Source organism: Petaurus breviceps, unplaced genomic scaffold (assembly GCF_028583685.1).
Source record: "Petaurus breviceps papuanus isolate PSGF00001 unplaced genomic scaffold, PetGlider_PUasm1.0 90847, whole genome shotgun sequence".
Classification (NCBI taxonomy): Eukaryota; Metazoa; Chordata; class Mammalia; order Diprotodontia; family Petauridae; genus Petaurus; species Petaurus breviceps.
This window is the reverse complement of record NW_027187360.1, coordinates 3,769,229-3,797,170: the sequence shown is the minus strand read 5'-3', so window position 1 is coordinate 3,797,170 and position 27,942 is coordinate 3,769,229. Positions and strand designations below refer to the sequence as shown.

The following is a 27,942-nucleotide window of genomic DNA, read 5'->3' as shown; positions in this document are numbered from 1 at the left end:
TATAAATAGAATGGGTTGCCTCAGAAAGGTAGTAAAAGTCTTCAAGTAGATGGATGATCAACCAAGTCAAGTTAAGAAGTATTAAGTGCCTATTTAGGTACCAGGTACTGTGTAATCACCAGAAGACATAAAGAAAAGCAAAAAACAATTCCTGCTTCTGAAAAGTTCAAAGTCTAAGGGAGGAGGCAACATGCAAATAAGATGTATACAAGATGAACTAGAGATAATCATAGAGGAAAGGCATTAACATTAAGGGAAAGATGGGATTTTAGGTGCAACTTTAAGGAAGCCAGGGAGGCCAAAAAGCAGAGATAAGGAGGGAGAGAATTCCAGGTATGAAGGGACAATCAATAACGATACTCAGACTTTAGAGACAGAATGTCTTGTGGGGAAAACAGCAAGGAGGTTAACATCAATGGAGAATAAAGAACACATGTGTAAGAACATGTAAAGTGTAAAAAAGTCTGGGAAAATTGTGAAAGGGGGCAGATTATAACGGCTTTAAAAGTTGAACAGAAGATTTAATATCTGATCCTAGAGGTAATAGGAAGCCACTAGAGTTTATTGTATCAGAGGATGACATTGTCAGACCTGCTTTCAATACATCATTTTGACAGCTGAGTGAAGGATGGACTACAGCAAGGAGAGATTTTAAGCTGGGAAACCAACCAAAAAGCTACTACACTAACCTAGGCATGAAGTAAAGAGGGCCTGTACCAGAGTGGTGGCAGTCAGAGGAGAGAAAGGGGTGTATACAAGAGATGTGGCTAAGTAAGAACTGACAAAGACTTGGCAAGTGATTGAGTACTGGGAGTGGGAGAGAGGGAGGTGTGACATCTAGGATTGTGAACCTAGGTGACTGAGAAGAACAGTGGTGCCCTCAACAGTAATAGAAAAGTTAGAAAGATAGGAAGGTTTTTGGGGAAAGAAAATCAGTTCAGCTTTAGACATACTGAGTTTAAGATATGGGAAAACCAATTCCATGAGACTGGAGGGTCAGGAAAATGTGATTAGGGTTGGTTAGATACATTTGAGAATCAGATGCATAGAGATGATAACTGAATCCATGTGAATTGATGAGATCACTAGGAAAAATAGCATAATGGGAAAAGAGAAAAAACCCAGGACAGAATCATTGGGAACACCTATGGTTACTGGATGTGAATTGGATAAGGAGCTAGCAAAGGAAACTGAGGAATGGTCAGACAGAAAGGAGAACCAGGAGAGACCAATGTTGTGAAAACATAGACAGAGAGTATAAAGAATAAAAGGGTATGGTCAGCAGGGGACAGGGAACTGGGTTTGTACAATGAAAAGAGGAATAGTTCAGAATAACTGAGATGGGGAGGGTATAACTAACTGGGAATATGTCAATTATTGTGAAATAAATTCAGGTAGGTTATCTCATCCCCAGGCAGATGGGGCAGTGAGGCTAGGCCTTTTCATGACATAAAGGTTCCAGGCAGGGCCTTCAGCAATCATTCAGTTGGCCTCAAGGTAGAATTGTTTCAGGGGTATCAGGAATCAGAAAAGTTATTTTCCAGGCATTTTGTGGTAGATTCTTTTTGAACTAAATGATCACTGAGGCCAAATCTACAATTCTATGATAATGGTAATGTGTTTATTGCCTTTGTAACATCTATCATCTCTCTCCATCCTTCTCCCCATTCACACAGTCATCACTCTTATTCTTACCATTCCAAGTTTATTTCATCTCACTTCTCATAACACACTATTTTTTTTTTGCCTTTTGGAGGGCAATTGGGGTTAAGTAACTTGCCCAAGGTTACATGGGTAGTTTTTTTTTTGTGTGGTTGTTAAGTGTCTGAGGCTGGAACTGAACTCAGTCCTCCTGACTCTGGGGCCAGTGCTTTACTCACTGCACACACTCTTTTTGTAGAGAAACTAGAGTACAAGCAGCTTCCTCATTTGTAAAATGGGTACAATAATACCTGCCCTCGATGCCCTAAAGGATTTTCAAGGATCAAGTGAAATTACATAAAGTGCTTTGTCAGCTATAAAGCAATATATAAATGTAAATTGCTATTTCTCTGTAAGAAATTTACTGGTCAGTATAGAGACTCTAATATTTGTTTTTCTAAGTTCTAATCAAGATGAAGAGAAGGAATAAGCATTTATATTGCTTACTATGTGCTGAGCACTGTGCTAAATGCTTTTAAAAAATATTATTCCATTTGGTCTTCATAACACAACCATGTGAGATAGGTATTATTATTATTATCTCCATTTTACAGTTGAGGAAACTTAGCAAACTGAGGTTCAGTGACTTGCCCATAGTTACAAAGCTAGTAGTTGTCTGAGATCACACTGGAACTTTCTGACTCTAGGTCCAGGGCTCTACTCAGTCACCAGCTGCCTCTGGTCATCAGCAAAATTAACACTTTCAAACTATTTCAAAATACAACAAATAAATTCCTATAGAAGTTTCTACCACCAGCACTCATAACCAGAGTAAAGCTCAAGATTCAGAGAAATATATCAGATTTTTAATGTACTTCCTCAAAATAAATCATAAAAAACGATTCACCCCCAAGTGGCAATTGGTAAAAAGCATTTTTTTTTGTTTTTCATCTATAAAACAAATTGATATTAACAGACATGATTAAGAAAATATATTACATCCTTTCAAATTTTCTTGCAGTATTTTGAAATCTAAGATTGAATTACACTGGGGCAGATTTATATACTTGAACTATGTAGGCAGAGAAAGAACAACTTCAGAAAGAATGTTCCTACGCTGACTTAAACAGGAATATTTGTGAATTACAGTATTTAAATGAAAAGGCACATAGAGTAGCTTTATAGAAACTTAGTAACTTTAAAGAGACCCAGAGCACTGGGAACTATTCCTTAAGAGTGAGCCCTTACTAAATAATGAATAAAATGTTCAAATGGCCCAGGCAAGTCATTTTTTGTCAAGAATTTTATACAGTGTCTACACTGAGGGATCGAAGGTCTTGGAATATGATATTCCGGAGGGCAAAGGAGCTGGGATTAAAACCAAGAGTCACTTACCCAGCAAAACTGAGTATCATGTTTCAGGGGGAAAATATGGTCATTCAGTGGAATAGAGGACTTTCAAGCATTCTTGCTGAAAAAACCAGAGTTGAATAGAAAATCTGACATTCAGATACAAGAAGCAAGAGAAGCACGAGAAGGTAAACAGGGAAAAGGAATCATAAGGAACTTATCAAAGTTGAACTAACATTCCTACATGGAAAAACAATAATTATAACTTATGAAACTTTTCTCAGTAGTTGAAGGGATTAGAAATATATATATATATATATGTTTGTCTATATATGAGGGTATATGGGCATATGAATACATATGTGAATGTGTGTATATATGTTTACAAGTATACATATATAGAGGGCACAGGTCCAATTTAACAGGAAGGGATGATACTTAAAAGGTGAAATTAAGAGGTGAGAGAGGAATATAATGAGAGGAGATGGGGAGAGACAGAATGGGGTAAACTATCATATAGAAGAGGCAAAGGAAAATGGTTACAATGGAGGGGAAGAATAGGAAGGCAAAAGGGAATGGGTCAACCTTATTCCCATTGAATTTGGGTTGAGGAGGGAGTGAAATACACACTAAATAGAGTATCTCACCTTCCAGGAGAATGGGGGGGGGGAAGGGGATGAGAGGGAGGATGATAGAAGGGAGGGGAGGCTGGGGGGGGAGGGAAGTTGGAAGCACTCACTTTTGAAAATAGATGGGATCAAAATGCAGAGTAGAGCGGGTAGGAGGTGGAATGGGAGGGAGAGAAGTGTAGTTAGTCTTTTACAATGTATCTACTATGTTATTGTTTTGCATTAGCCACACATGTGCAGCCTATACTGAACTGTGTATCTTCCCAGTAGGGGTGGGTGACGGGGAAGGAGGGGAATGAATCTGGAATTGAAAGTTTTGAAATCAAATATTCAAATATGTATATATGTGTGTGTGTATGTATATATATAACATATATATATATTATTATTAATACCATCTTACATTTAATTGGGAAATGGGATGTGCAGGCACTGAGGCATAGAGATCCACTCGAAAAGTGGAAAGGGGTATAGGGGAAAATGTGGGAGAGAGCAGATTGGAGGAGGGGATATCCTGTGGGACTGCTATTTTGGGGCGGTGGGTGGGGGAGAAAATTTGTAACTCAAAATCTGGCGGAAACGGATGATGTAAATCACAAGTTAATAAAGCATTAAAATAAATAAATTTTAAAAAGTACAAAAAACAAACAAACAAAAAAGAGAATTTTATACAGTGAAAAGTGCAAACCATATGACCATAAGTCACTTCATCACTCTGAGCCTGAGCTTCCTTATCTATAACATAGGGATAATAAAACTTACAATACCTATTTTGGGGAGTTGTGAAAAAAGTGCTTTGCAAACTAAAAAGCAGTACATAAATGTAAGCTGTTATTAGTGTGATTAAAATCTAGTATGATGTGCTCTATCATACCTCAGTTTTAGTCTTTAAATATTTTAATTTGAGAGAATGTTCCTTCAACTTGGAAAACATAGAGAGTTAGAAGTTTATTTAAAAGAAAATTCTCTCAGCATCCTGTGTAACATATTGTTCTTTCAACTTTATTCCTTAAAGGAGGTTCAACTTACCACTAAACCACATAATAAACATCATTTTGGGGGTGATTTTATGATCACGGAAGAAATTTAGGAGGTAGGACAGCGGAAAAATGTTCACAGCTCTGCCAAACAGCACAAGTACCTGTGTAAGAATCAAGAAAATCATCTAAGTAGCCATTTAAAATGATATCTGCTTCAAGCAGTAACTTGTTTGCAGTTAACACAGCTCCTAGTGCACACCCATTATAAATACAGTTTTTTTCCTCTGTAATAGTAGACACTGTCCATGCAATATTAGTCAGCATCTTAGTTAGCATTATCTAAGACATAGATGTGTAGTTTCCTATGTTTCTGAAAAAGAACAAGAAAATATTAAAAGTGTTTTAGAAGATGTTTATAAAAAACAAGAACACTAGTTAGATTTTAATTTTATTAATGACAACATAATTAGAAGCCAAAAGAGCATTCTGAAGTATTCAGAGATTAACCTGGGAGTCAGTCTAGCTCTCTAGGGGATACCTACTAATGGGACCTTCTTATTGGTAGAGTCCTGGGGGAGAAATAAGTTATTGTTTCCACTTCCTAACAGGTCTAAACTCCAAAGGGAAGGTCTAAAAGTCAGACAACTGATTCTCTACACATGCTGTACATAAACTGCTCTGCTTGTTTTGGACTCCACAAACATCAGGCTTTCCCTAAGACAAGCCAGAAGTCTCATCAACACAGAGACTGCTTCAGCTGCTTCAACATCCCCTCAGTAGTCTCAATTGCTTTTCCATTCTGACTGGATGGCTGAAGAGTAGAGTAAAAAAGTCCTGACAAAGCCTACCTTTATTGAGGGGTCAGAATTTGCAACTCTTCATTTCTCAAGAGCTATTCTGCTTGGTTTCAACTCCAGAAACATCATGACTAAGAAGGTACTTCTGACATCTCTCTCCACTTCCTTTTCAGCTTCCTTCTGTGTAGTCTTTCTCCATTAGATTGCAAACTCCTTGGGGGCAGAGACTATCTTTCTTTTTCTTATTTGTATCCCCAGTCCTTAGCACAATGCCTGGCACATTGTACACACTTAAATGTTTAATGATTGACTAATGTGCAAATACTTTTTAAGTGTCCAATGAATGTCATAAAACCAATGAATGTTATAAAACTAAGGAAAACACATCATGCCTAATAATTTGCCACTGCTCACTTATGCATACAGTGGCTAAATGAACTCAAAGACAGTGGTCTTAACTAAAAATATCTTCCTATAGATAAGGCTAAATATCCTGAAGTACACTTAGATGAGTTCTTCACACAATTCATTAGCTTAATTTTACTTCTTGTTCTGATAAAAAAAAAACTAACTTTCAAGAGGAATAAATAGCCCAATTTGTGAGCGGAAATGCCAGTTGAGCCCTATAAAAAGACAAGGAACATTTACTGAGGGTTCTAGGTAGTATGTCCTGAACCACATTATTACAAGCATAGAATTTAGAGAATCAAATAATCTTAGAATTGAAAGAAGTAAGAGATCATCTAGTTTAAATGCCTTATTTCCAGGATACTGAGGCCCAAAAAGGGGGAATATATTTGTCCAAGGTGACTGTGATAGTGATTGGAAGAACTTGAGTTTAAACCTTAAATCTTTTATTTCAAGTACAGGAGTATTTCCAATATACCAAATTCCCTCGTACTACAGAGAAAGTTTTGCTCTTTGTGGAGGGAATGAGATTAAAGTAGCAGCTATCATTTAAAAATTCTCTACTCTCCTATCCCCAAGTACATTTCAGGATATTTAGATTTTACATAGGATATTCAATAATTCAATTCAACAAACATATATTAAGTGTCTAGTTACTTAAGGTCTGCAAGTTACTATTTACATCCTAGCTCTGATTATTGACTAGCTATATGAATGCTGAGAAAGTCCCTTTCACTTCTCTGAGGCCATCTCCTCATTTTACAAATGGTAATAATAATACCCTTGCAGACTACTAATAACAGTTTTGAGAAAAATGCTTTGTAAAATTAAACTGCTACAGAAATGCAAATAGTTATTATGATGATAATTGTATGCCAGAAGAGGAGTCTAGACTTTTCTTATTAAATGACTTCTATTTGCCCATTTTAAAATATTCCAGAACATACAACCATCTTTAAAGGATTTTTTTTCTTTTAAAAGAAAAAGGTAAGCAGCTACATAAAATAAGAGTATATGCTTGTTTACTTGTAGCCAAGAAATTTAAAAGGAAAAAGCAAGGAAAAATACTTACTATGCACCAGATGACAAAGGAAATTTCAAACTTGTGAGGAAAACTAAAAATGGACAGGCCAAGAAATGCAAACACACATGTTTCTGAAATAAACAAAAAAATTATTCAATTCCAACTAATTTTTTCAAAACAGTGTTAAATAGTTAAGCCATTGAACATAATGACCCCTGAGTAGGATAAAATTCAACAAACAGTTTATCATTGAGCATGGGATTTCCTTACTTCATTCTGTGATAAGCTGTGATGATTTTATCAGCCTGGGTATACCCTCCACAGATATAAACTGCAATTCTTTTTTCCCTTCTTCCCTAAAAAAAAGGACCTTCTATCTGGTTTACTGAATTGCTATGGTCAATTGGTGATACCCTTCTCTGAACTTGGTATGGCTAGCCTTCAAAACTATACATACATTGACCACTGCTGGTCTTATATGAAAAGCTTCCCACCTAGATGGTTCCTGACAGAGCTTGCACTCCACTGACATAGTCTTTGCAAAACCAATGTCTCCCTCAACATTACACTGAGGACTTTAAGGAGAATTTTTATAGAGATTACAGTCAATACCTTAGATAAATTTCTGCTGAAGTCTCTATCATTTCCTTTTTCACCAACTCAAACTCCAATCTACTAAACACATATACAAAAGAATGTATTTGCCATTCATAATATTCTAATTTAATGGATCAATTGTCTAAATGTGCATAAAAAGCTGGCACTATATAAACCCAGAAAAACAATGACTACATATATGAATCTTGTCACTTTACTGAACGTTGTGATCATCAAGGCCCTTGATTGCAACAGAGTGGCAAAAATCCAGGCTCAACCTGGATATAGGTATAATCCATAACATATGTATGAGTAACAGTTCAACTTAAGGAATTCTAGACTAAAGAAGAAAAAGTATGTCCAAATTCAACAGGACTAACAGAAATGGCTACATTTACAATAGAAATGGCTTCACTCTACTGGCAAAAGAGACCAATTACTCTACTTTCGGGGTGAAATCAGTTGAGCATCTTTTAATTTAAGAAAAATAACTTTCAGAGTTTTAATGTATTTATTCCTAAAGTTATCTCAAGTCTTAAAATAAATTAACTAGGTACTCAAAAAGAGTGATTAAAAAAATTTAAGAGTCAAACACAAAATTATATGGCAATTAAATTGTATGAACACAGCTTTGTCTATTTCTCTATTATTACAACCAAGGCAGTTCCACTTAAAGGCTCAGGTCCTTATGCTCAGAAAGCTGCTATTTTATTGAAAATTGTTATTCATTGAATTAAAATTGAGAGCAATCAGTAAAATATTTTTGTTCTCCTACAAAAAGCATAATTATGCCATGAACTAATGTGGGCTTCCTCAGACTCCAAAACTTATGAAGAAAGTCACACTGGTAAACCTGACTCAAAATAGGATTCTCACAAACATACCTCTTATGTATACCTTTTATGTAACACACAAGTTATGTTAATAATGTTAATTATGTTAATAATGATTCTTGATTTTAGATCTTATAAAAGAATTCATTACAACATTTTTTAGGTAATAGGTTAATTTCATTCAATCCTCCACCAATCAATACAGTAGTGATCCAATTCAGATCATGGTGACTGTGGTATATACTGACACCCAGGTCATTCTTCCTCCTTTCTCATGTTAAACACCATCTTTCCTTACTTTCTACTTTCTGCCCTTATGAGACTTCAGTATTCACACAAACTACTTGAAGTTGCTTAGACCTCTATGACTATGGTATTTATACCATAACTTATTCCTATACTCTACCATTAGCCTTACACATAAGTATGGTCACATATTTAATGTCACCATTACCCACAAATATTCCTTAACTAGAAACTCTGACTTTCCGGTATCTGACTATAATCTCTTATCATTCTATCTCTCTCTACTCCTCATCTATCTTAAACCTATTCTTTACCTTCATCAAGAATTCTAATCTTTTGGGGCAGCCAGGTAGCACAGCGAGTAAGACAACCAGCTTCAGTGTCGGGATGACCTGGGGATCGAATCCCGGGCTCAGACACTTAGCACCCACCCAGAAACACCTGGCCATGTAACCTTGAGCAAGTTACTTAACCCCAATTGCTTAGGGGCGGCCAGGTGGCTCAGCAAGTAAGAGCACCAGCTCCAGTATCGGGATGACCTGGGGATCAAATCTGGGCTCGGATGCTTAGCACCACACCCAGAAATAACTGGCCATGTAACCTTGAGCAAGTTACTTAACCCCGATTGCTTTAAAAAAAAAATGAATTCTAATCCTTCCTTACCCTAAGCATTTTCTCTGGCCATTCTCAAGGTAGTTAAGAAACAAAGTAGATAGAGTACTGGGCCTGAAGTCAGGAAGAACTGAGTTCAAATCCAACCTCAAACACTTACTAGTTGTACGACCCTGGGCAAGTCACTTACCCTCTATTTGCCTCAGTTTCCTCAACTATAAAATGGGAATAATAACAGCATTTACCCCCCATGGCTGTGAGGATCAAATGAAGTAATATTTGTAAAAGCTCCTAGCACAATACCTAGCACACAGTAGGCACTTAAGAAATGCTTATTCTTTTCTCTTCTCTTCCCATTGCTCTGACTTCACTTTTCTCCCTATCCAATCTGGATGCTACTGTTAGACATTTCGATTTTACACTGTTCTTTGTACTCAAAGCCCCTGCCCCTGTCCTATTGCTGTTCATTGATTGCCAAACATCATCTCCAGAGTACTTCCACCATCTTCCTCTATTCTTACTCATGGACTACTAATCACAGCTGGAGGAAATCTCACAACTGTGCTGAATAGGCACATTTTAAATTCATGCTATCCAGTGTCAATTGGGCTCTCAATGCAACAAGGCAGTCCTTTTATTACTTCTGTATTAATAACCTATCTCACTCCCCACAGGAACTACTCTTCCCTCTTCAAGACCCCCACACATCCCTCTATCTCCTTCTCAGTTTTACTGAGAAAACTGAGGCAATTTGAACCCTCTCTTTCCTTTCTCTTCATCTCAAAACCCCTTGACATCATCCCTACTTTTCCCTAGACCAACAAAGAGATGGTTTTTCTCCTTGTCAAGACCACCCCCTCTGTGTACTTGATCTCATCCCCTCCTGTTTTCTCAAGCAGACTGAAACCTCAATTGTTCTCTCCCTTTCAAAACTTCAACCTCTCCCTTTTTATTAATTCTTTCACTACTGTCTTCAAACATGGCTAAATCTCCCTTATCCTTAAAAAATCTTCACTAGACATCACCATGATATAGGTTATCATCCTATATCTCTCCTCCCTTTCTGGGACAAATGCCTATATGAAGCTATCTATCCTTGCTGCTACCACTTCCTTTCCTCTCCCTCAACTCTTGCAATCTGGCTTCTTACCTCATTACTCAACTGAAACTGCTCTCTCCGAGACTGCAGAAGATTTCTTCATTGATACATCTCATGGACTTTTCTAAGTCCTTTTTGACCTATCTGTGCTGTGTTTAACACTTCTGACCACCCACTCCTACATACACACACTCTCTTCTCTTCCTCCTACCTGTTTGCACCTTCTCCATCTCCTTTTCTGACTCATCATCCATATAATACAAACTAGGATGTATCTCAAAATTCTATCCTATACTCCCTACTCTGTTTTCTGTATTCTCTTTGTGACTTTATCAATCCTAAAGATTTAATTATCATCTCTATACCAATAAATCTAACCTTTATATATCCAACCCCGGTATCTCTTGGGCTTCTATTCTGTACCAGTAATTGCCTATTGGACATTTCAAACTAGATGTCCCAGAGACATCTCAAGTTCAAAATATCCAAAACTGAACTCATTATCTTTCCACCCAAACCTTCCCCTCTTCTGAAATTCACTATTTCTGTCAAAGAAACCAATAGCTTTCCATTCTTCCAGATTCAAAACACAGGCATCATCCTCAACTATTATTCCCCTTCATACCACATATCTAATCAGTTGCCAAAGCTTGCCATTTCTACCTCTACATCTCTTGCAAATGATTCTTTCCACTCATACAGCTACTGCTTTAGTTCAAGTCTTTATCTTCTTTCACCTGGACTTTTACAACAATATCCGGATTAGCCTTCCTCCCTCAAATCTCTCCCCAAATAAGTCCAACCAAACCACTGATGTCAAAATTATTTTCCTTGTCTTTGAGTAGGGAGTGACATCATTAGATCTGAGCATAAGAAAGAAAGGATCTGAGCATAAATAAACCTCTAGTGGAGTTCCCCCCACCCCACTCCCCATTGCCTCTAGGCTAAAACATAAACCCCTATGTTTAGCTTTTAAGCCCTTTACAACCTGGCTCCAAACTCTCTTCCCTGACTCACTGGACATTACCTTCCCTCCCACACTCGGAACCAGCCAAACTGGTCTCCTTTTCCTTCCTCATACATGACATTCGATCTCATTTCTCCATGCCTTTACAGTAGTAACCCCTCATTCCTTTAATACACTCCTTTCTCACCTCTACCACAAAGAATTACCCTCTTCCTTCAAGAGTTCAAGTCTTACCTTCTAGATAAAGCCTTTACTGATTCCCCTCAACTATCAGTGCCTTTCCTCTCAAACTACCTTGTATTTAATTACTTTGTGTTTATTCTGTGTATACACACACACACACACACACACACACTCTCCCATTAGAATGTAAGCTCCTTGAGAACTGGGATTATTTCATTCTTTGTATTTGCTCCCAGCATGTAGCACAGTGACTGGCATTTAGCAGAGTTTAATAAATGCTTGCTGAGGGACTGATAGATCCTAAAGTAACTGCCCCGAAGAACTAGCACTTTAATGAATACATTCACGCTACAAATATGCAACTTACCACACATGAAGGCAACAGTTCGTAAGGTTTGCTGCATTAGGATCTGTGTAACTGGGGAAAGATTATGGTGTGTATAATGAGACATCACAATACCAGAGAACAGGATGGCCATGATACCTACAGAGAAACAACCAGGAACAGAACCTAGTAAATGAGGATAACAATCATTCAGTGAGTCACCAACCATTTATTGGATGCTATACAGAAATGAATATCACTCAGGTACCTGCCTTCAGGAAATTACAATTTGTATGAAAAAGAGGGTAAGGAAATTAATTAATCCCTGTCAAGCAGATAATTAATTCCATAAATAGGTGTTTAACTGGTTCCTACAACATTGGGTAATATAACAGGGAAGAAAGACAAGAATAGCAACAAGGAAGTAAGACAACAAAAATAACTGTTAACACAAAATACAATATATGAAGTACTATCAGAGTTCTTCACACATAGAAGGTTTTGTGGAAGAAATGGTATTTGAGCAGGGCCTTAAATGATGAATGGGTGGAATTGAGATGGATAGAAAGGGGAATAAATATTATCTCTGAAGACAACCAAAGGAGAGCCTACAATCTCTTTCACAAACTTAATTCTAGCATATAACAATTCTTATTACCAGAAAATTCTTGCTAAAATCTCCACATCACAATTTAAGCTTATTTTCTGTTTTATCCTGGCAGCTAGGTGGTACAACTGATGAAGCACTAGTCAGGAAGACCTACAGCCAAATTTTGTCTTAGACACTAGCTGTATGACTCTGGGCAAGCCTTTTAACCTCTATCTACCTCAGATTTCTCATCTGTAAAATGAAGATAAGAACCTAATATTGTTGTGAGAATAAAATGAGATTATACATGTGCATTGTATATATGTTGATAACCATTTCAGATCATTTGAACCACAGTAAGGGTCAAAGCCTTAACTAATCAATCAGACTACTTTGCTTTGCTCTGTTTCCTGTGTCAGCAACTTCAAAGAACAGATAAGGTTGAATTCTCTTATCTTGGTATCCTAGGGACATATGCTATATGGGGGAAACTTTGATATCCTGAGATCATAATTTCCAATTGACACTACTTTGTCAATTGTCATGTCAATCTGTATTTATAACTTATTCAACTAAGAAACTTCCTTTCTGATAGCATAGTTAAACACACATGGAGACCATAAATCTGAGGGACACAAACATCCTGACTTGTGATTGTCCTGAAACGTATTTAAAGTTGTTCATTCTTGTATCAAGACAGTAAGAACTTATGTTCTAGCTCTGTGCAGCACGTATCTGCTAGCTTTAAGGGAATAAACAATATGAATTTAAATATCACATAGCCTGTTTGCCTCCTTTAATCAAACTTTCAGGTCGACAATGTACATATACATATATAGTGCTTTGTAAAACTTGACACTACATAAATACTAGTTATTATCATTCAGTTCTATTAGGCAGAAATGGATTAGCTGATCATAGTTGTCTCGTATAGTAAAATTCAGAAAAGGAACACCATAAAACTTTCTAATGTCCTAATGGGAATTTATAGCAGAGGATCAGAGAATCTTTGATCTAGAGCTGGAAGAAACATTAAAGGCCATCTGGGATAGCCTTCATAGTTCAGTTGTTTTTCAGTCATGTCTGACTCTTCATAACCCTATTTGCTGTTTTCTTGGCAAAGATACTGGAGTGGTTGGCTATTTCCTTCTCCACCTCATTTTACAGATGAAGAAACTAAGGGCTAACCTTAACATTTTACAAATGAGGAAACTGAGACCCAGAAAGATTAAGTAACTTGACCAAAGTCACATGGGTAGTAATTATCTGAGTCAAGTCAAACCAACAAGCATTTATGCAGCCTCTAATAATACTAATAATGATAAGCATTTATATAGTGCTTATCATGTGCCAGGCACTGTGGTAATCACTGGGGTATACAAAGAAAGGCAAAAACAGTCTCTGTTTTCGAGGAGTTCACAGTCTAATGGGGGAGGCAACATGCAAATGACTATGTACAAACTATATACATAGAGGATAAATTGGAAATAATCTTAGAGGGAAGACATTGGGAAAGAAGATTGGGAAAGGTTTTTTTGCAGAAGATGGGGTTTAAGTTGCAACTTGAAGGAAGCCAGGAGTGAAAATTCTAGGTATGGGGGACAGCCAGTGAAAATGCCCAGAGTCTGAAGTCAGAGTGTCTTGTGGGAGGAACAGCATGGTGTCAATGGATTGTAAAGTACACGGAGGGGAGTAAGGTATAAAAAATCTGAAAAAACAGGAAGGGGCCCAGTTACAAAGGACTTTAAAAGCCAAACAGATGATTTTCTATTTGATCCAGGAGGTTATAAAAGGGACCCACTAGGGGTGGCTAGGTGGCGCAGTGAATAGAGCACCGGCCCTGGAGTCAGGAGGACCTGAGTTCAAATCCGGCCTTAGACACTTAACACAAAAACTAGTCGTGTGACTTTGGCCAAGTCACTTAACCCCAACTGCCTTCCAAAAAGCAATAATAATAATAATAATATTAATAAAAGGGATCCACTGGATTTTACCTAATCAGGGGTGACATAGTGAGACTTGTGCTTTAGGAATATCATTTTTATAGAAAGATGGACTGAAGTAGGGAGAAATTTGAAGCAGGGAGACCAGCCAGAAGCTTACCATGATAGTCCAGAAGTGAAGTGAAAAAGTCCTGTACTAGAATAGTGGCAGTGTTAGAGGAGAGAAAGGGGTGTATACAAAGGGTACTGTGAAGCTCAAATGAGATAATGGATATAAAGTACTTTGAAAACTTCAAAGTACTGTAAAAGTTCTAGTTATTATTATCATTAATAGCTTCTAGTCACCAGGCCTCCAGTCTGGTGATAACTTCATTCCCTGAGTCTTCTGCAGCATTCCTACTGAGCTCCAGTAACATTTTACAGCACTACAGAGGTTTGCTGGTAAATGTTTAACAATGGTGCTGGGGAGGGGATAAAATTTATACATATAAATCTTTAAGTTCAGTCTTCATTTTTTATACTTTCTCAAGTCTAGACAATCAACAAAACAATAAATCAAGCCCTGATCTTCAGTGACTGCATTTCTGAGGTAATGCTCACACTGAAAATTTTAAAACTGCAGTACATCCTTGGGTATACAAAAGATGTTTCCATGGAAGAATCAAGAAGACCTGGCAACAGACTGGACATGGAGGATGAGAGAGTGTGGGGAAAGATAATGAGTTCAGTTCTAATGAGTTTAGGATGTCTATACAGGACATCCAGTTCCACTATGAGACTGGAAGTTAAAAAAGCAACAACAGTTAGGGTTGCCTGAACAGACCTGAGAATCAGCTGCAGAGAGGTGATAGCTGAATCCATGAAAGATGATGAGATCATCAAATGAAATAGTATGGAAGGAGAAGAGTTCTTGGCAAATGACTTCCATTTTTTCAGTTTAATATGAAGCAAGTTCCTCTTGAGAGAACAGTGGGAGAGGAAGCATGGAAGATCTAAGGAGGGATGAAAAGGTTTGGAAATTCCACTTTGGTAAATGGAATAGCAAATCAATTAGGGAGGTAAAAAGGATTGCCTCGAAGCAGTGAGGGTCTAGATAAGAACCCAGAACTGGGCTTTGAAATAAGATCCTCTGACTCCAGTTGGTTCTTTCTCAACTATACCTTGCTGCCTCCAATATACTGCCTCCAGTATGGAGCTATTAAGCTGCCAGGATATATCCTTAATGATATTATCAAGAATATGTATGAACAGAAAAGGAGATGGTATGGTTATGAAGGGAGGATAAGGAATAATAATAGAGGATGGCTTGAATACAATATTGGTATCCTATTGTGCTATTAAAACAAAACCCAGAAGAAACACTCTACCACATTCAATGGATACTCCATGAAAGGTTTATGGCAAAATATAGACTAGAATTATTTATAGAAAGAACATCATGGATTGATGGTAATCTGTACTGGCAGAGGAAACATTCACACCCATGCAATCACTTATTCATAGAACTATTAAAGTTTAGTTATTGCGGTAAATAAATCAGAAAATTCACAAGAAAAGGTAATATCATAGGAAACTATATAGCTACTGTTGGAATGTCTGATTTTAGGATTTAATGATTTACCCTGGCTCTTGCTAGGACTATCACTCATAGAAACTTATTCTCCTTAACCTCTGTAATTTCTGACACTGTTGAATACCATATCCTGTCTGGAATTTTGTGATATTGCTCTCTTCTGGTTCTCCTACTATCTATCAGACTGCTTCCCTTCCCATCTCCTTTGCTGATGTATATCACTGATGTCACACTCCTTAACTGTGAGCATGTCCCAAGGTTCTGTGCTGGGCCCTCTTCTCTTTTCTTCTATAGTCTTCTCTCACTTAGTGATCTCATTAGCTCCCACTTATTACCATTTCTAAGCAGATGACTCATATATATCCAGTCCTAGTCTTTTGTGAGCTCCAGGACCATATCACTGACAGCCTATTTGATATCTTTGAGCAATCTCAAACTCAACATGTTCAAAACTGAATTCGTTTTTTTTTCCCCCTCGTACTTTCCTTTTACTGTTGAGGACACCAACATCCTCTCAGTCACCGGGATGGTTCATATCACTTGTCAACCTTGAGTATTCACTCTCACTCCCTCCATATATCCAAGCAATTGCCAGATCTTGTGATTAGTAAGGTGAACCTAGCGAGGTGCATGACCTGATTACTTCCTGCCTGGACTACTGCAGTTGCCTCATATTTGGTCTTTCTGCCCCAAGCCTCACCATACTGCAATCCACTTTCCACACAGCCACCAAAGTAATTTTCCAGAATCATAGATCTGACCATGTTACCTGCTTTGCCCACCTCACCAAACTCTAATGGCTCACTGTGGCCTCGAGGATCAATTATCACAATCTGGACCTTTTCAACTTTTCCAGTCTTGCTATACATTATTCCTCTCCATGAAGTATATGATCCAGCCAGACAGGTAACCCATGGCATTCCATCTCCTGTTATTGTGCATTTTTACTGGCTGTCTTCCATACCTGGAATGCATGCCCTACACCTCTTGGAATCTGTGGTTTTCTTCAAGACTACTCCAGTGTTATGTTCTACATGAAGTCTCTTTCTGATCCCTCTAGATGCCCTCAAATAATACCTTTTATTCATTTTGTACACATTACTTATACATTTACATGCATGTTCTCTCCCCATTAGATAATGTAAGCCCTTTAATAGACAGGAGCTCCCTCCCCTTTTTGGGCAAAGAACAATGTTGGGTTCTGAGTCAGTAAGACATGAGCTCAAATTTTGCCTCAAACACTAATGGTGCTTGGTTAGTATCTGGGCAAATCATTTAGTCTCTTTTAGTCTTAGTTTCTTCATCTATAAAAAGAGGATATTACAGTGCCTACCTCCCAAGGTTGTTGAGGATGAAATTATATAATATACATTCAGCACTTTGAAAACCTTAAGATTATATATGTTTTATTTCATGACATGACCAATATGGAAATATGTTTTGCATGATTTTACATGTAATTGGAAAAAAATAAAATATTATTCAAGGTAAACAAATGACTATTAGAGAAATGCAAATTAAAACAACTCTGTGGTACCATCTCACTTTGATCAGAAATGACAAATACAGGAGAGAATGTGAGAAAATAGGGACACTAATGAACTGTTGGTGGAGTACTGAAATGGTCCAACTATTTTGGAGAATAATTTAGAACAAAGCCCAAAGGGTTATAAAACTGCAAACCCTTTGACCCAGCAATACCATTACTAGGTCTGTAGCCTAGAGATGAAAGAGAAAGAAAAAGAACTCACATATGAAAAAAAAATATTTCTAACAGCTCTTTTTGTGGTAGCAAAGAATTGAAAATTGAGGGGATGTCCATCAATTGAGGAATGACTGAACAAGTTATGGTATATGATTGTGATAGAATACTATTATGCTATAAGAAATGATGAGTGTAATGGTTTCAGAAAAACCTGAGATTTATATGAACTGATACAAAATTAAGTGAACAGAACCAGGAGATCACTGTACACAGCAATAATGATCAACTGTGAAAGACTTATCAATTCTGATCGATACAATGATCCAAGACAATTATGAAGGATTCAAGATGAAAAATGCCATCTGGGGGGCCGCTAGGTGGTGCAGTAGATAGAGCATCAGCTCTAAAGTCAGGAGGACCTGAGGTCAAATTTGACCTCGGACACTAACTAGCTGTGTGACCATGGGCAAGTCAACTTAACCCTTATTGTGAAAGAAGGAAGGAAAAATGCTATCTACCTCCAGAGAGAAAACTGATGAACTCCGAGTACAAACTAAAGTAAAATTTTCTCATGTTCTTTACTTTTCTTGCTTTTATTATTTTTTTTGGAGGGGGGAGGCAGGAGGATGACATGGCTACAATGGCATACTTTTACATGTATAATTGATATATTGCTTGCCTTCTCAGTGGATGGAGGAGGGGCTGGAGGGATAGAAAGAATTTGGAAATCAAAATTTAAAGAAAAAGAATGTTAAAAATAATTTTTTAAGCTGTCAAAAGCTGGAGAGATGTCAAATAGGGTGAGGCTGAGAAAAGGCCACTCAGTTTAGTAATTGAAATATGCACAAGAGCGGGATATATCTAAGTGGCCAGTGAATACAGCACCAGCCCTGGAGTCAGGAGGACCTGAGTTCAAATCCGGCCTCAGACATTCAACAGTTACTAGCCATGTGACCTTGAGCAAGTCACTTAACCACAACTACCCTGCCTTCCCCCCTCCAAAAAAAGCAAAAAAAAAAATGCATAAGGGTTCTGACTTGCACATATTTACAAAACTATTAAGTGTTAAAACTAAGACTCAAGCCTAGATCTTCTAACTGCCAGTTCTATGCTTTTTCCACTGTAATACAATTAACGTTTCATATTTCAGGGTCTGGTGGATTTATTTCCTGCCTGTAAACACTAAATCGCTGATTTAAAATTGGCAGGGGCTTCTGATGCCACTAAGTCCAATTCTCTCATTTTTTACAGATGACAAAACTGAGGCACCAAAAAAATGGAGTGACGTGACTAGGGTCACAAAGCTAAAAAGTGTCTGAGGCAACCCAGGGCTTCCTGACTCCATGTCCAGTGCCTTATCCTCCAACATAAATGCCTCTTAATCTTTTGCTTCTATTAGAGACTGTCAAAGTATATTGAATTTGGGAGCCAAGAAACCTGGGTTTAAGTTCCAGTTCTGTCATTTACTAGCTCTGTGAGTATGAAAAAGTCATTTCATATTGTTCATATATTCCTCAGCAATATGGGGATAATAATTTGTGTGCTATTCAATCCATGGAATTCTTTGGAATAGGGGGATGACACAAAATGGTGATAACAATTTATGTACTATTTAACCCATGGAGCTGTTTGGAAAACAGCACTTTTTAAACTTCAAGTTACTACAGAAATGTGAGCTACAATTCCTACATGGCACAGGTCACCAAATCCATGAATCCCATAAGGAATCAGAAAGCATTGTTGTTCTGACTCAAGAAAAGTCAAGGAATGAACTCTCAGGTCACTATCAGAAAACCCACAATGAGATATTTAATATGTATTTTTCCATCAAGTAGCCAATGCTCATCCAGAAGCAAAAAATAAAACTGATTAGAAGGAACCATGTTTTTGCCTTTTTTGGTACCTTTAGCACTTAGCACACTACCTTGCATAAAGTAAAAGTTTAATGAATACTTGATAATGATGATGGTGGTGGTAAAGAACAGAGGTAAAAATAAGTAAGATGAAATTCAATGTTTTTCAACATTTGAGGGGCAAAGTTTACATAAATACTAAAATCTGGGAAGGACAAGACAGAAGGGCATAAACTAGAATGAAAAATATTAGAAGTTTTACAATCCTGGCATGAGGTTAATATATGAAATTTATAAATAGTTCCCCTCCTCATTAAAATGACTAAATGCCTCTTATTTCTTCCTTTATAATAATGATAACAATAATAATGATGATAGCTAACATTTATATAGCACTTACTATGTGCCAGGCATTGTGCCTATATATTTACAAATATTTCATTTCATTCTCACTATGACCCTGAGAGGTAGGTGTTACCATCTGCCCTATTTGACAGACATGGAAACAAAGAAATAGATTAAATGACATGCCCAGAGTAATATAGCTAGTAAATGTATGAGACTGGTTTTGAACTGTCTTCCTGACTCCAGGCACAGTGCTCTAACCACTGTTCCACCTAGCTACCCAAATAGAAACCACATGACCATCCCATCAACCTTCACACTTTTTGTGTTTCTTTAATAAACTTACAAAATCATATATGTTATCTAGGTATGTTATTAGACAGTAAGCTTCACAAGGTATAGTGCTCTGCATAAAGTAGACACTTAACATTTTTTGACTGACTGTCTCCAGAAAGTAAGTTGTTGAAAAAGAAAAATCTGTCCACTATTATCTAAATGGGGCCTATGAGAAATCACCATGGAGCAGAAATAAAAAAAAAAAACTTCAAATGTCTGGTAATTATAATAAAACACACTTAAGATTTTTATTATGCTTTCCTTACAACCCTATAAGGTAGGTGAGGAAGTTAAACCCTAGAAATTTTCAGTCATTTGCCCATGGTCACATTGCTGATTAGTATCCAAGCAGAACTTATGCCTAGGTCCTCTGAACCCTAAGCCTAGTTAGTGCATTTTCCACAATATTAAACTGCCCCACAAAATGACAAAAACCAAAATATATAGCACTATGTTTGACACTTCTCTGAAATGCATATAAGGTAATATCTGTGTTATATTATCTGTGCTCCATGAAGGCAGAAAAACTGTATCTTCCCTAGGGCTCTAATCTAAGTAGGTACTTACTAAAATAAAACTGTATTTTGTTGTACCTGTCATTGATACTAATGAGAAGGTCTCCAGGTTGAAATTCTTAAAACTTCTAAAATTATTTGGACTAGTTAGTTAGTAGATCAAATTTTGGAGTCCAAAACGCTAGCTTTGAATCCCAGCCCTCTCTCACTACTAAGCTCCTCAATGATGGCAAAGTCTCACTTTTATCTGTGTATCACTTAGCACACTGCTATCCAGACATGTAGCTTACTTAACGCTTCTTGATTGAATGTGTATGATCAAACCTCAGCTCACATCCTTAGATGATCTCTAATATCACTTTTCTGCTTAGCTAGCTATGTAGTTCTAGGTCTCAGGTTCAATTTCTTTATTAGCCCTGTGCAAAGTTCCCAACTGTGCCCCAACCCCTGAGCAAGCATTTTATTATCAGCATTTAGCTATAAGGATGATTGTTCTACTCCAACACCCCCTGGAAAGTCAACTCAGAGTTCATATCCTACTGAAAGGGGCCATCACATTCTTATCACTTAATCTTTGTTCGTTCTATAACCTACCTGAGAGAGAGATGCCTTCTGCAAGCCCATAAGGAAGATATGCAAAGATAATCATCATTCCAAACTCCAAGGAAGGTGTTTTCCTTAAATCAATATGCTTTAACACTTGAAGCACCAAATGTTATGGAAAAAGAACCCAGGAACAATGTATTACAATTTCAGAAAAGGTGTAAAGCTGCTGTTTTTATTCAATGAACAATAATTAGATATTAAAGGCTTCAAAATATCCTTAGGTTACAGTTGAAAATGAATGACTGACAATCATTTAACTTTGGAAGGAAATTAAATATTAAAAGAGATGTAGAGAATACTATATATAAAAAACACTCAGATCTTTGAATTCTTAAAAAAAAAAAAAAGAAAACAAGCAAAATCACCATAAAATCAGTCTGAATTCAAATAGTGGAAATCAAGACATGGAATCTGAAGACTGGATTCAAATTCCAGGTGTGCTACTTACCTGTGTGACCTTATATAAGTTGTTTAATATCTCTGCTTTGAGTCTTCTCCTTTATAAAATAAGAGATGGGAATATGACTAATGTTACGAGAGAGTCAATGCAGTACATGAGAGCTACAGAAAATCTGTACTATTCCTGGGCTGCTGATTCTGACTATCTCCTATGTGCCACAACAACCCACAGGGCCAGGGCTGCAGTCTTGAAAGGACAAAGGCCTTTTCTTGACTCTCCCATTTCAGTGCTTTAAGAGTTCAGTTCTACAGGTCTTTAACTGGAGGCTGAAAAACCACTAATAATCTTTCATTAGAGGACAGTCATGATTCAGGGAGGGATTATATTAGTTGGTCTAAATTTCCTCATGTGTAAAATGGGGATAATAATGTCAATCCAACCTACTTCAAAGAATGGATCAAATGATATGTAAGTAAACCTTGCAGTATTTATATGATTTTATGATTATAGTCTTTTGATTTTGGCAGGGATAGTACCTCTAATACCGTGTTTCCCCAATAATAAGACACTGTCTTATTAATTTTTTTTGGACAGAAAAACACCAGAGGGCTTATTTTCAGGGGAGGGCTTATTTTAATGAACATTGACAGCAATTTTAATAAACAGGTAAATGTGAACAAAAAAATGTACCTTTATTCAATAAGCAAATCACTGGGGAAGAACAGGATGATGCACTCACTGCTGCAGCTCTGATTGGATGCAGCTCGGAGCGCGGCGTGCGTTTCACCCGGGGTGGGGATGGTGCATACAGAGGGTACCATAATGTAGTGTGTAACGCAGTGGATCACCTTCACTACAGTAGCAATCTCAATAGGGCTTATTTTCGGGGGAGGGCTTATTTTAGAGGAATCTTACACAGTAAGGGGAGGGCTTATTTTCGGGATAGGTCTTATTATCGGGGAAACACGGTAGGCAATAAGCTTTTGTTCTGAAAACATTTTATAATAGCAATAATAAGTCATATTTATTTTAGTGCTTCAGTTTACAAATTGCTTTATTTGTATTATCACATTTGAAACTTGTGATAATCCTATGAAATAGGTGAGACAGGCATTATTATCCCTATTTTACAAATAAAAATTGAGGCTCAGAGGGCTCATGGGTATCAAGTGATCCCCAATCCAATATTCTTTCCACTATATCATGTGTTTCACATAATTCATAGTCTAGTACCCAGTTGTTTTTCCTTTTTCTTGGGGAATCTCTAGAACTAACTCTTTCTGATGGAGATAAGGCTCTTCTACATTAAAACACTCCATAGCCCCTAGTCATCTCTTTCTCTTCTCTCCTTCCCCACTTCTTTCTATCTCCATTTCTCCTCTCAGTCTCTGTCTCTCTGTCTGTCTGTCTGTGTGTGTCTCTCTCTCTCTCTCACACACACACACACATACTCTCTTTCTCTGGATTTTCTCTATCTCCTGGTATCCAATTACTTAGCTTTAAAGCAAATTTAGCTTTCTATCAAAAATGGTATGAAAAGAAGAAGAATTGGAAACTGGAAAAACTTTCTTTTTATCCACCTACTTCTACTAATCCTAGGTCAGAGAAGAGCTCTGATCTACACTGCCTACCCACACCAACAAAATAACAAAGTCTTGAAATACTGAAATAAATTCAGACAATGTAGAAAGCCACTAGATTTTTTTGAAAAATTACAAGTTCACGGGAAAAGCGTAGGCAGTTATCCATGACAAAATAGACAATCTGTTCTAACTACCAAACAAACTGTCTGACAAGATGGCCTAGGTAGCAAGCCTCACTATGGCACGTGGAGGGCCTAGAAATGGATTGTCAATTCATTCTATTTTAGACAAATAGGTTTTATGTAAAGCAACAAAAGGACAAAAAGTGCCTTTTATAAACAAACATCTCTCCTTATCTTGGTACTTACAGGCCGTTTTTTTAACCAAATTAACAAAAATAGTTTAGATGTAATTTATTTTACAAACCCATTTTCATAACCTAAAACACAATATTTCTTTTTTAAAATAAATTTACTATTATTTTTAACATTCATTAAAAAAAATTTTGCCAGTTCCGCCCTCAGATACTTAACACCCACACAAAATAACTGGACATGTAACCTTGGGCAAGTTACTTAACCCCAACTGCTTTAAAAAAAAAAATTGAGTTCCAAATTGAGACAATATTTCCAATGTGGTCATTTCTGAGGGGGCTAACATTTTCAAATAAATTTAATTTTCTTTTTCATGGACATGAAAACTGGGATACATTAACTATATCTAAAATGTAATTAACAAGAACTGGAATTTTAGAAGACACATCCTATCTCACCAGAATTTACATAATTTATAAAATGGCAACCTAATTATGTTTTAACTACTATAATACTACCTTCTACATACTGATTTGTGATTTGTAAAGTACTTTATGTCTATTGTCTCATTTGATGCTTACTAACTCTACTTTGAAAGTAGTAACAATGTTATTTTTCCCATTTTATAGATAAGGACATTAAGGTTCAGAAAAGTAAAGGGACTTGCTCACAGTCACATTTCAAAGAAACTTCAGAGCTGAATTTTGTGCCCATGCTCTGCTCATGACACTATGCCTCCTTTAGGTGACAAATTTAAAACAGCTCAGTCATTGATTTAAATATTACTAAACCCAAATAAGAGTATACCAAAATTATCCCTTTAACCAAACTTTGATTTTTAAAAAAGGCACACTTAAGGAACATTAAAAGATGGCTAAAGAAATGAAAATGAAGAGGAAGAATTTATCTAATTGTGTAATATATTGCTTTCAAAAGGATATTAGTGCAGAAATTAGCCCCGTTAGAGTGCCAAGTGCAGCTGAGCCAAAGAACATCTTAAGGAAGTAACCAAGGGCTTGTAGAAAAGTCTGCCACCCACTGACATCAGACATATTTTTTCTTGTCAAGCCTTCAGCTGTGCTAGCAATTCAAAGGAAATGGGAAAAAAAGAAAGAAATTAGAAAGGTACTTTCCCCAGGCACTAAGGGGGAAAAAAACCCTATAGTAACACTTTAAAGCAGAATTTTAGAGCCTCACAGAATTATAGGGCTAGAAGGTACTTTAGGACAGCTCATGTTAGAGCTAAAAAGGATCCTTTTAAAATAGGGGGTTAGAACTAAAAGCAGCATTAGGGAGGTCTAGTCCAACATTATCACTTTACAAGGAAGGAAACTAAAGCTCAACAAGGGCAGGTAACTTCCCAAGATCAAAAACAAAATTATAGACAGCCCAGGACTAGTGTTCAAGTCTCCTTTCTTAAAACGAATAGCATTCCTATATGGTACAAATTCAACTGGACTAGCCATTCTCTTACCCTTTCTGATCCAACATTTTCCCACATTTTATTGAATAATATTGAATAATATTAGGATTCTCAGCTTAAAGAAATAAATGACAAGTCTGGAACAAAATTCATTTCAATATGTTTAAATTAGGCTTTGGTTGGAGAGAACCAATGGACTGAGATGCAAAAATTAAAAGAATGAATCTTCATTGTAACAAATCAAAACTGAAAGGAATTTAACGAAAGTTAATACAAAAGCCCTTGAAGAACTAAAAAACTAAAGTAATGCAAAAGAAACAAACACTGGTAACTTAGTGCCGGTTATGAAGGAGAAAATGTCCAATGACATTTCATGCAAAACTCTGCTTCCTATGAAGCTAAATAAGATCACTTGCCAGACTGATATTTTATGAAATGTCCCTCTTAAAAATAAGCAAAGCAGCGCCCTCCCTCAAAAGCAGGGGAATACACTGCAACTTTGTTGGAAGAGTCTTTGAAACAAGTCAGAGTTAATGAAACAGCAATTGTATCTCAATTTCCAAAAAGTCTCTGAAACTTCTTCAATTTAATTAGTTGGAACTGCCTAGAATCCTGTTTCCTAAAAGGAGGAGTAATGGAAGAACTTTGCTTCTTTTTTTGATCTTTGTTTTTGCTCTCCTTTCTACACACACCAGACAAAGCAAGATGAAGCAAATTATATTATGTCTTATATCATTATATCTTAGCTATGGAATGGAACTTAGAGGTTAAGTCTGACATCACCACCACCACCCTTCCCTCATTTTATGAATTAAAAAAAAATCTGCGGACCAAAAAGGTGACGCAAATTGCTTTAAGTCATTCAGCAAGTTAGTGGAAAAGCAGAGTCTGGAATTTAGGTACTTGATTTCCAATACAATGCTATTTCCTCTGTAAATTGCAGCTAAAATGAGTAAACTAGTATTCAGTGAGTAAATTTGAAATGATCTACAATTCATTTCCTTTTCCTGAAAACTCCTCTGTTTCTCCTATAGCAAGTTTTATGACTCATATTTAAGACATTAATAGGTCATCCTTATGAACTACTACAGCGAAGTTTTATCATTCTACTCAAAAGACTACTTTTCTCATGAATATCACTGGAAACTGGTGCTTTATTTTTAACACTTTCCTTTTGTAGGATCTGTTAACTCTAAAGCTGATTACATTAATAAACCAAGGTGCTACTAAGCAAACAATCCTATAAGGCAACTATACATTTAACATAATGACTTGGAAATATTAGCTGTTTAGTTTCAGACCCCTTTTAGTTCAATAACTTAGTTTTTCTCCGACACATATACCATATACAAACTTACTTGGTCAGAACAATAGAGACTGCATCATTGAGAATGCTTTCTCCAAAAACTAACATGTTAAGAACTGGATCCACATTAAGTGCATTGAAAATAGCAATAGTAGCTACTGGGTCAACAGCAGATATCAATGAGCCAAATGCAAAACTGAAAGAAAAAAAGAGAAAGGGAAACTGTAACAATACTTTTTACAAGGCACATGATACCCAAAGAATGACAGTTTGTGTTCCTAAAAATAAAAACTACCAAATCTAAATGATAGTATAACAAAAGAAGATCTATTATGAATAGCTGCATTATTTTATAGCATTTGTTCAGTGTCACACACAGTAAAAGCCCTGGGGATTCAAAACTGCCAGGGAATGAGGAACTGCTGAGAGGACTCTAGGAATATTTATCAGGCATCTACTTGGTATGTGCAGGATGCTATGCTAGACCCAGAGATACATTGTCCCTACCCTCAAGAAGATTCAGTCTAAAGGGATGAGGGTGGTAGAAAGGAGAATATAACGTGAACACAAATAAGCAAAGCCTAGTCAGATCTTGTTCTTCTGTTGCGAAAATTCTTCAGCCCCACCTAACATTAAGGGTTTGGGCATCAGGAAATTAAGGGCCTTAAATATTGGAATTTTGAAAGACTTGAAGTAAAAAAGCCATGGTTTATAGGAACTCATGAATGAATCAATGAATATTTATTAAGTACTTACTATGTGCCAGGTACTATGCTAAGCACTGGGGATATAAAAAAGAGGCAAAAGACAGTCCCTGTTCTCAAGGAGCTCATATTCTAATGGAGGGAAACAACATGCAAACGAATATACACAGAGTAAGTTATATACAAGACAAATAGGAAATAATAGGAGAAAGGCACTATAATTAAGAGTGGTGAATGAAGACTGGTGGCAAGGAAATTTAGAAGATCCATATGTAAGGGTTATGGGATTTAAAGATCTTCCATGCCCCGTTGGACTTGCTGACGTAGCAGGAAGGGGCGGAGCAAGAGGAAGCGGAAGCCAAGCTAGCATTCTTGCGGTGGCTGGCGGTGGTGGCGGCGGCAGCAGCAGCAGAGGCAGCGGCAGCGCAAAGCCCTTTTTGACTTAGCCAGAATTTCTGCTAAGGACTCCTGCTGAGGACTGCCAGGGGCCGGAGCTGCTGGGAGCGCGCTTCCCAGACGCTGGGTGGTTGCTGTGAGTGGGGAGAGGAGGACCTTTGCCTGAGATAGCCTGTTCTGTTTTAAAGACTTGAAAATGTGGGTGCTTTCTACTTTATCTACCTGTGCCAATATCATAACTACTCTGATGGCTTTCACTTTCTGGTTTTGGGACTCAGTCTTTTGGTATCTTAATAAATTTTCTAGTTTATTTCCCCATATGGCAAGCATGATGTATTTTATAATGGATAATTATATCAGCATATTTGTAATCTTCATAGGCATTGTGAATATGGCATTGCTGATACATTTGGCGACCAAGATGGGATCAAAAAATGTCAGGCCTCTATTTGGAAGCAGTGGGGCTTTAGAGGGAGAAATGGCTATTCCAGGATGGGAGGATTTGCCTTATTCCTCTCTAGCCAGAGAATGGGCTAAAAGCACAGGGCCCTGTGAAAACTGGGAACCAAGGCTAAAAGAGGGAGAACCTGGAGATTTGGAAAGATGTTTGAAAGCAATACCCATAGAACCAGGCAAAGAACTGGCAGGAGTGTGCAGGAG

General features: G+C 37.1%; 1 protein-coding gene across 3 annotated transcripts in view; it reads right to left on the bottom strand.

Annotated features, from left to right (window-relative positions):
* SLC9A8 (solute carrier family 9 member A8) overlaps positions 1-27,942 on the bottom strand; it is a 129,470-nt gene that overhangs the window by 19,902 nt on the left and 81,626 nt on the right. For 2 of the 3 annotated variants that reach the window (XM_069072393.1, XM_069072391.1), the window contains 6 exons: positions 26,235-26,378; positions 24,396-24,533; positions 21,145-21,251; positions 11,734-11,850; positions 6,878-6,960; positions 4,650-4,761 (listed from right to left, as the gene is read on the bottom strand). In XM_069072393.1, the coding sequence (XP_068928494.1) occupies positions 4,650-4,761; positions 6,878-6,960; positions 11,734-11,850; positions 21,145-21,251; positions 24,396-24,533; positions 26,235-26,378 (701 nt within the window). The remainder of the gene's footprint in view (positions 1-4,649; positions 4,762-6,877; positions 6,961-11,733; positions 11,851-21,144; positions 21,252-24,395; positions 24,534-26,234; positions 26,379-27,942) is intronic. The other variant, XM_069072392.1, reaches the window with a different exon arrangement.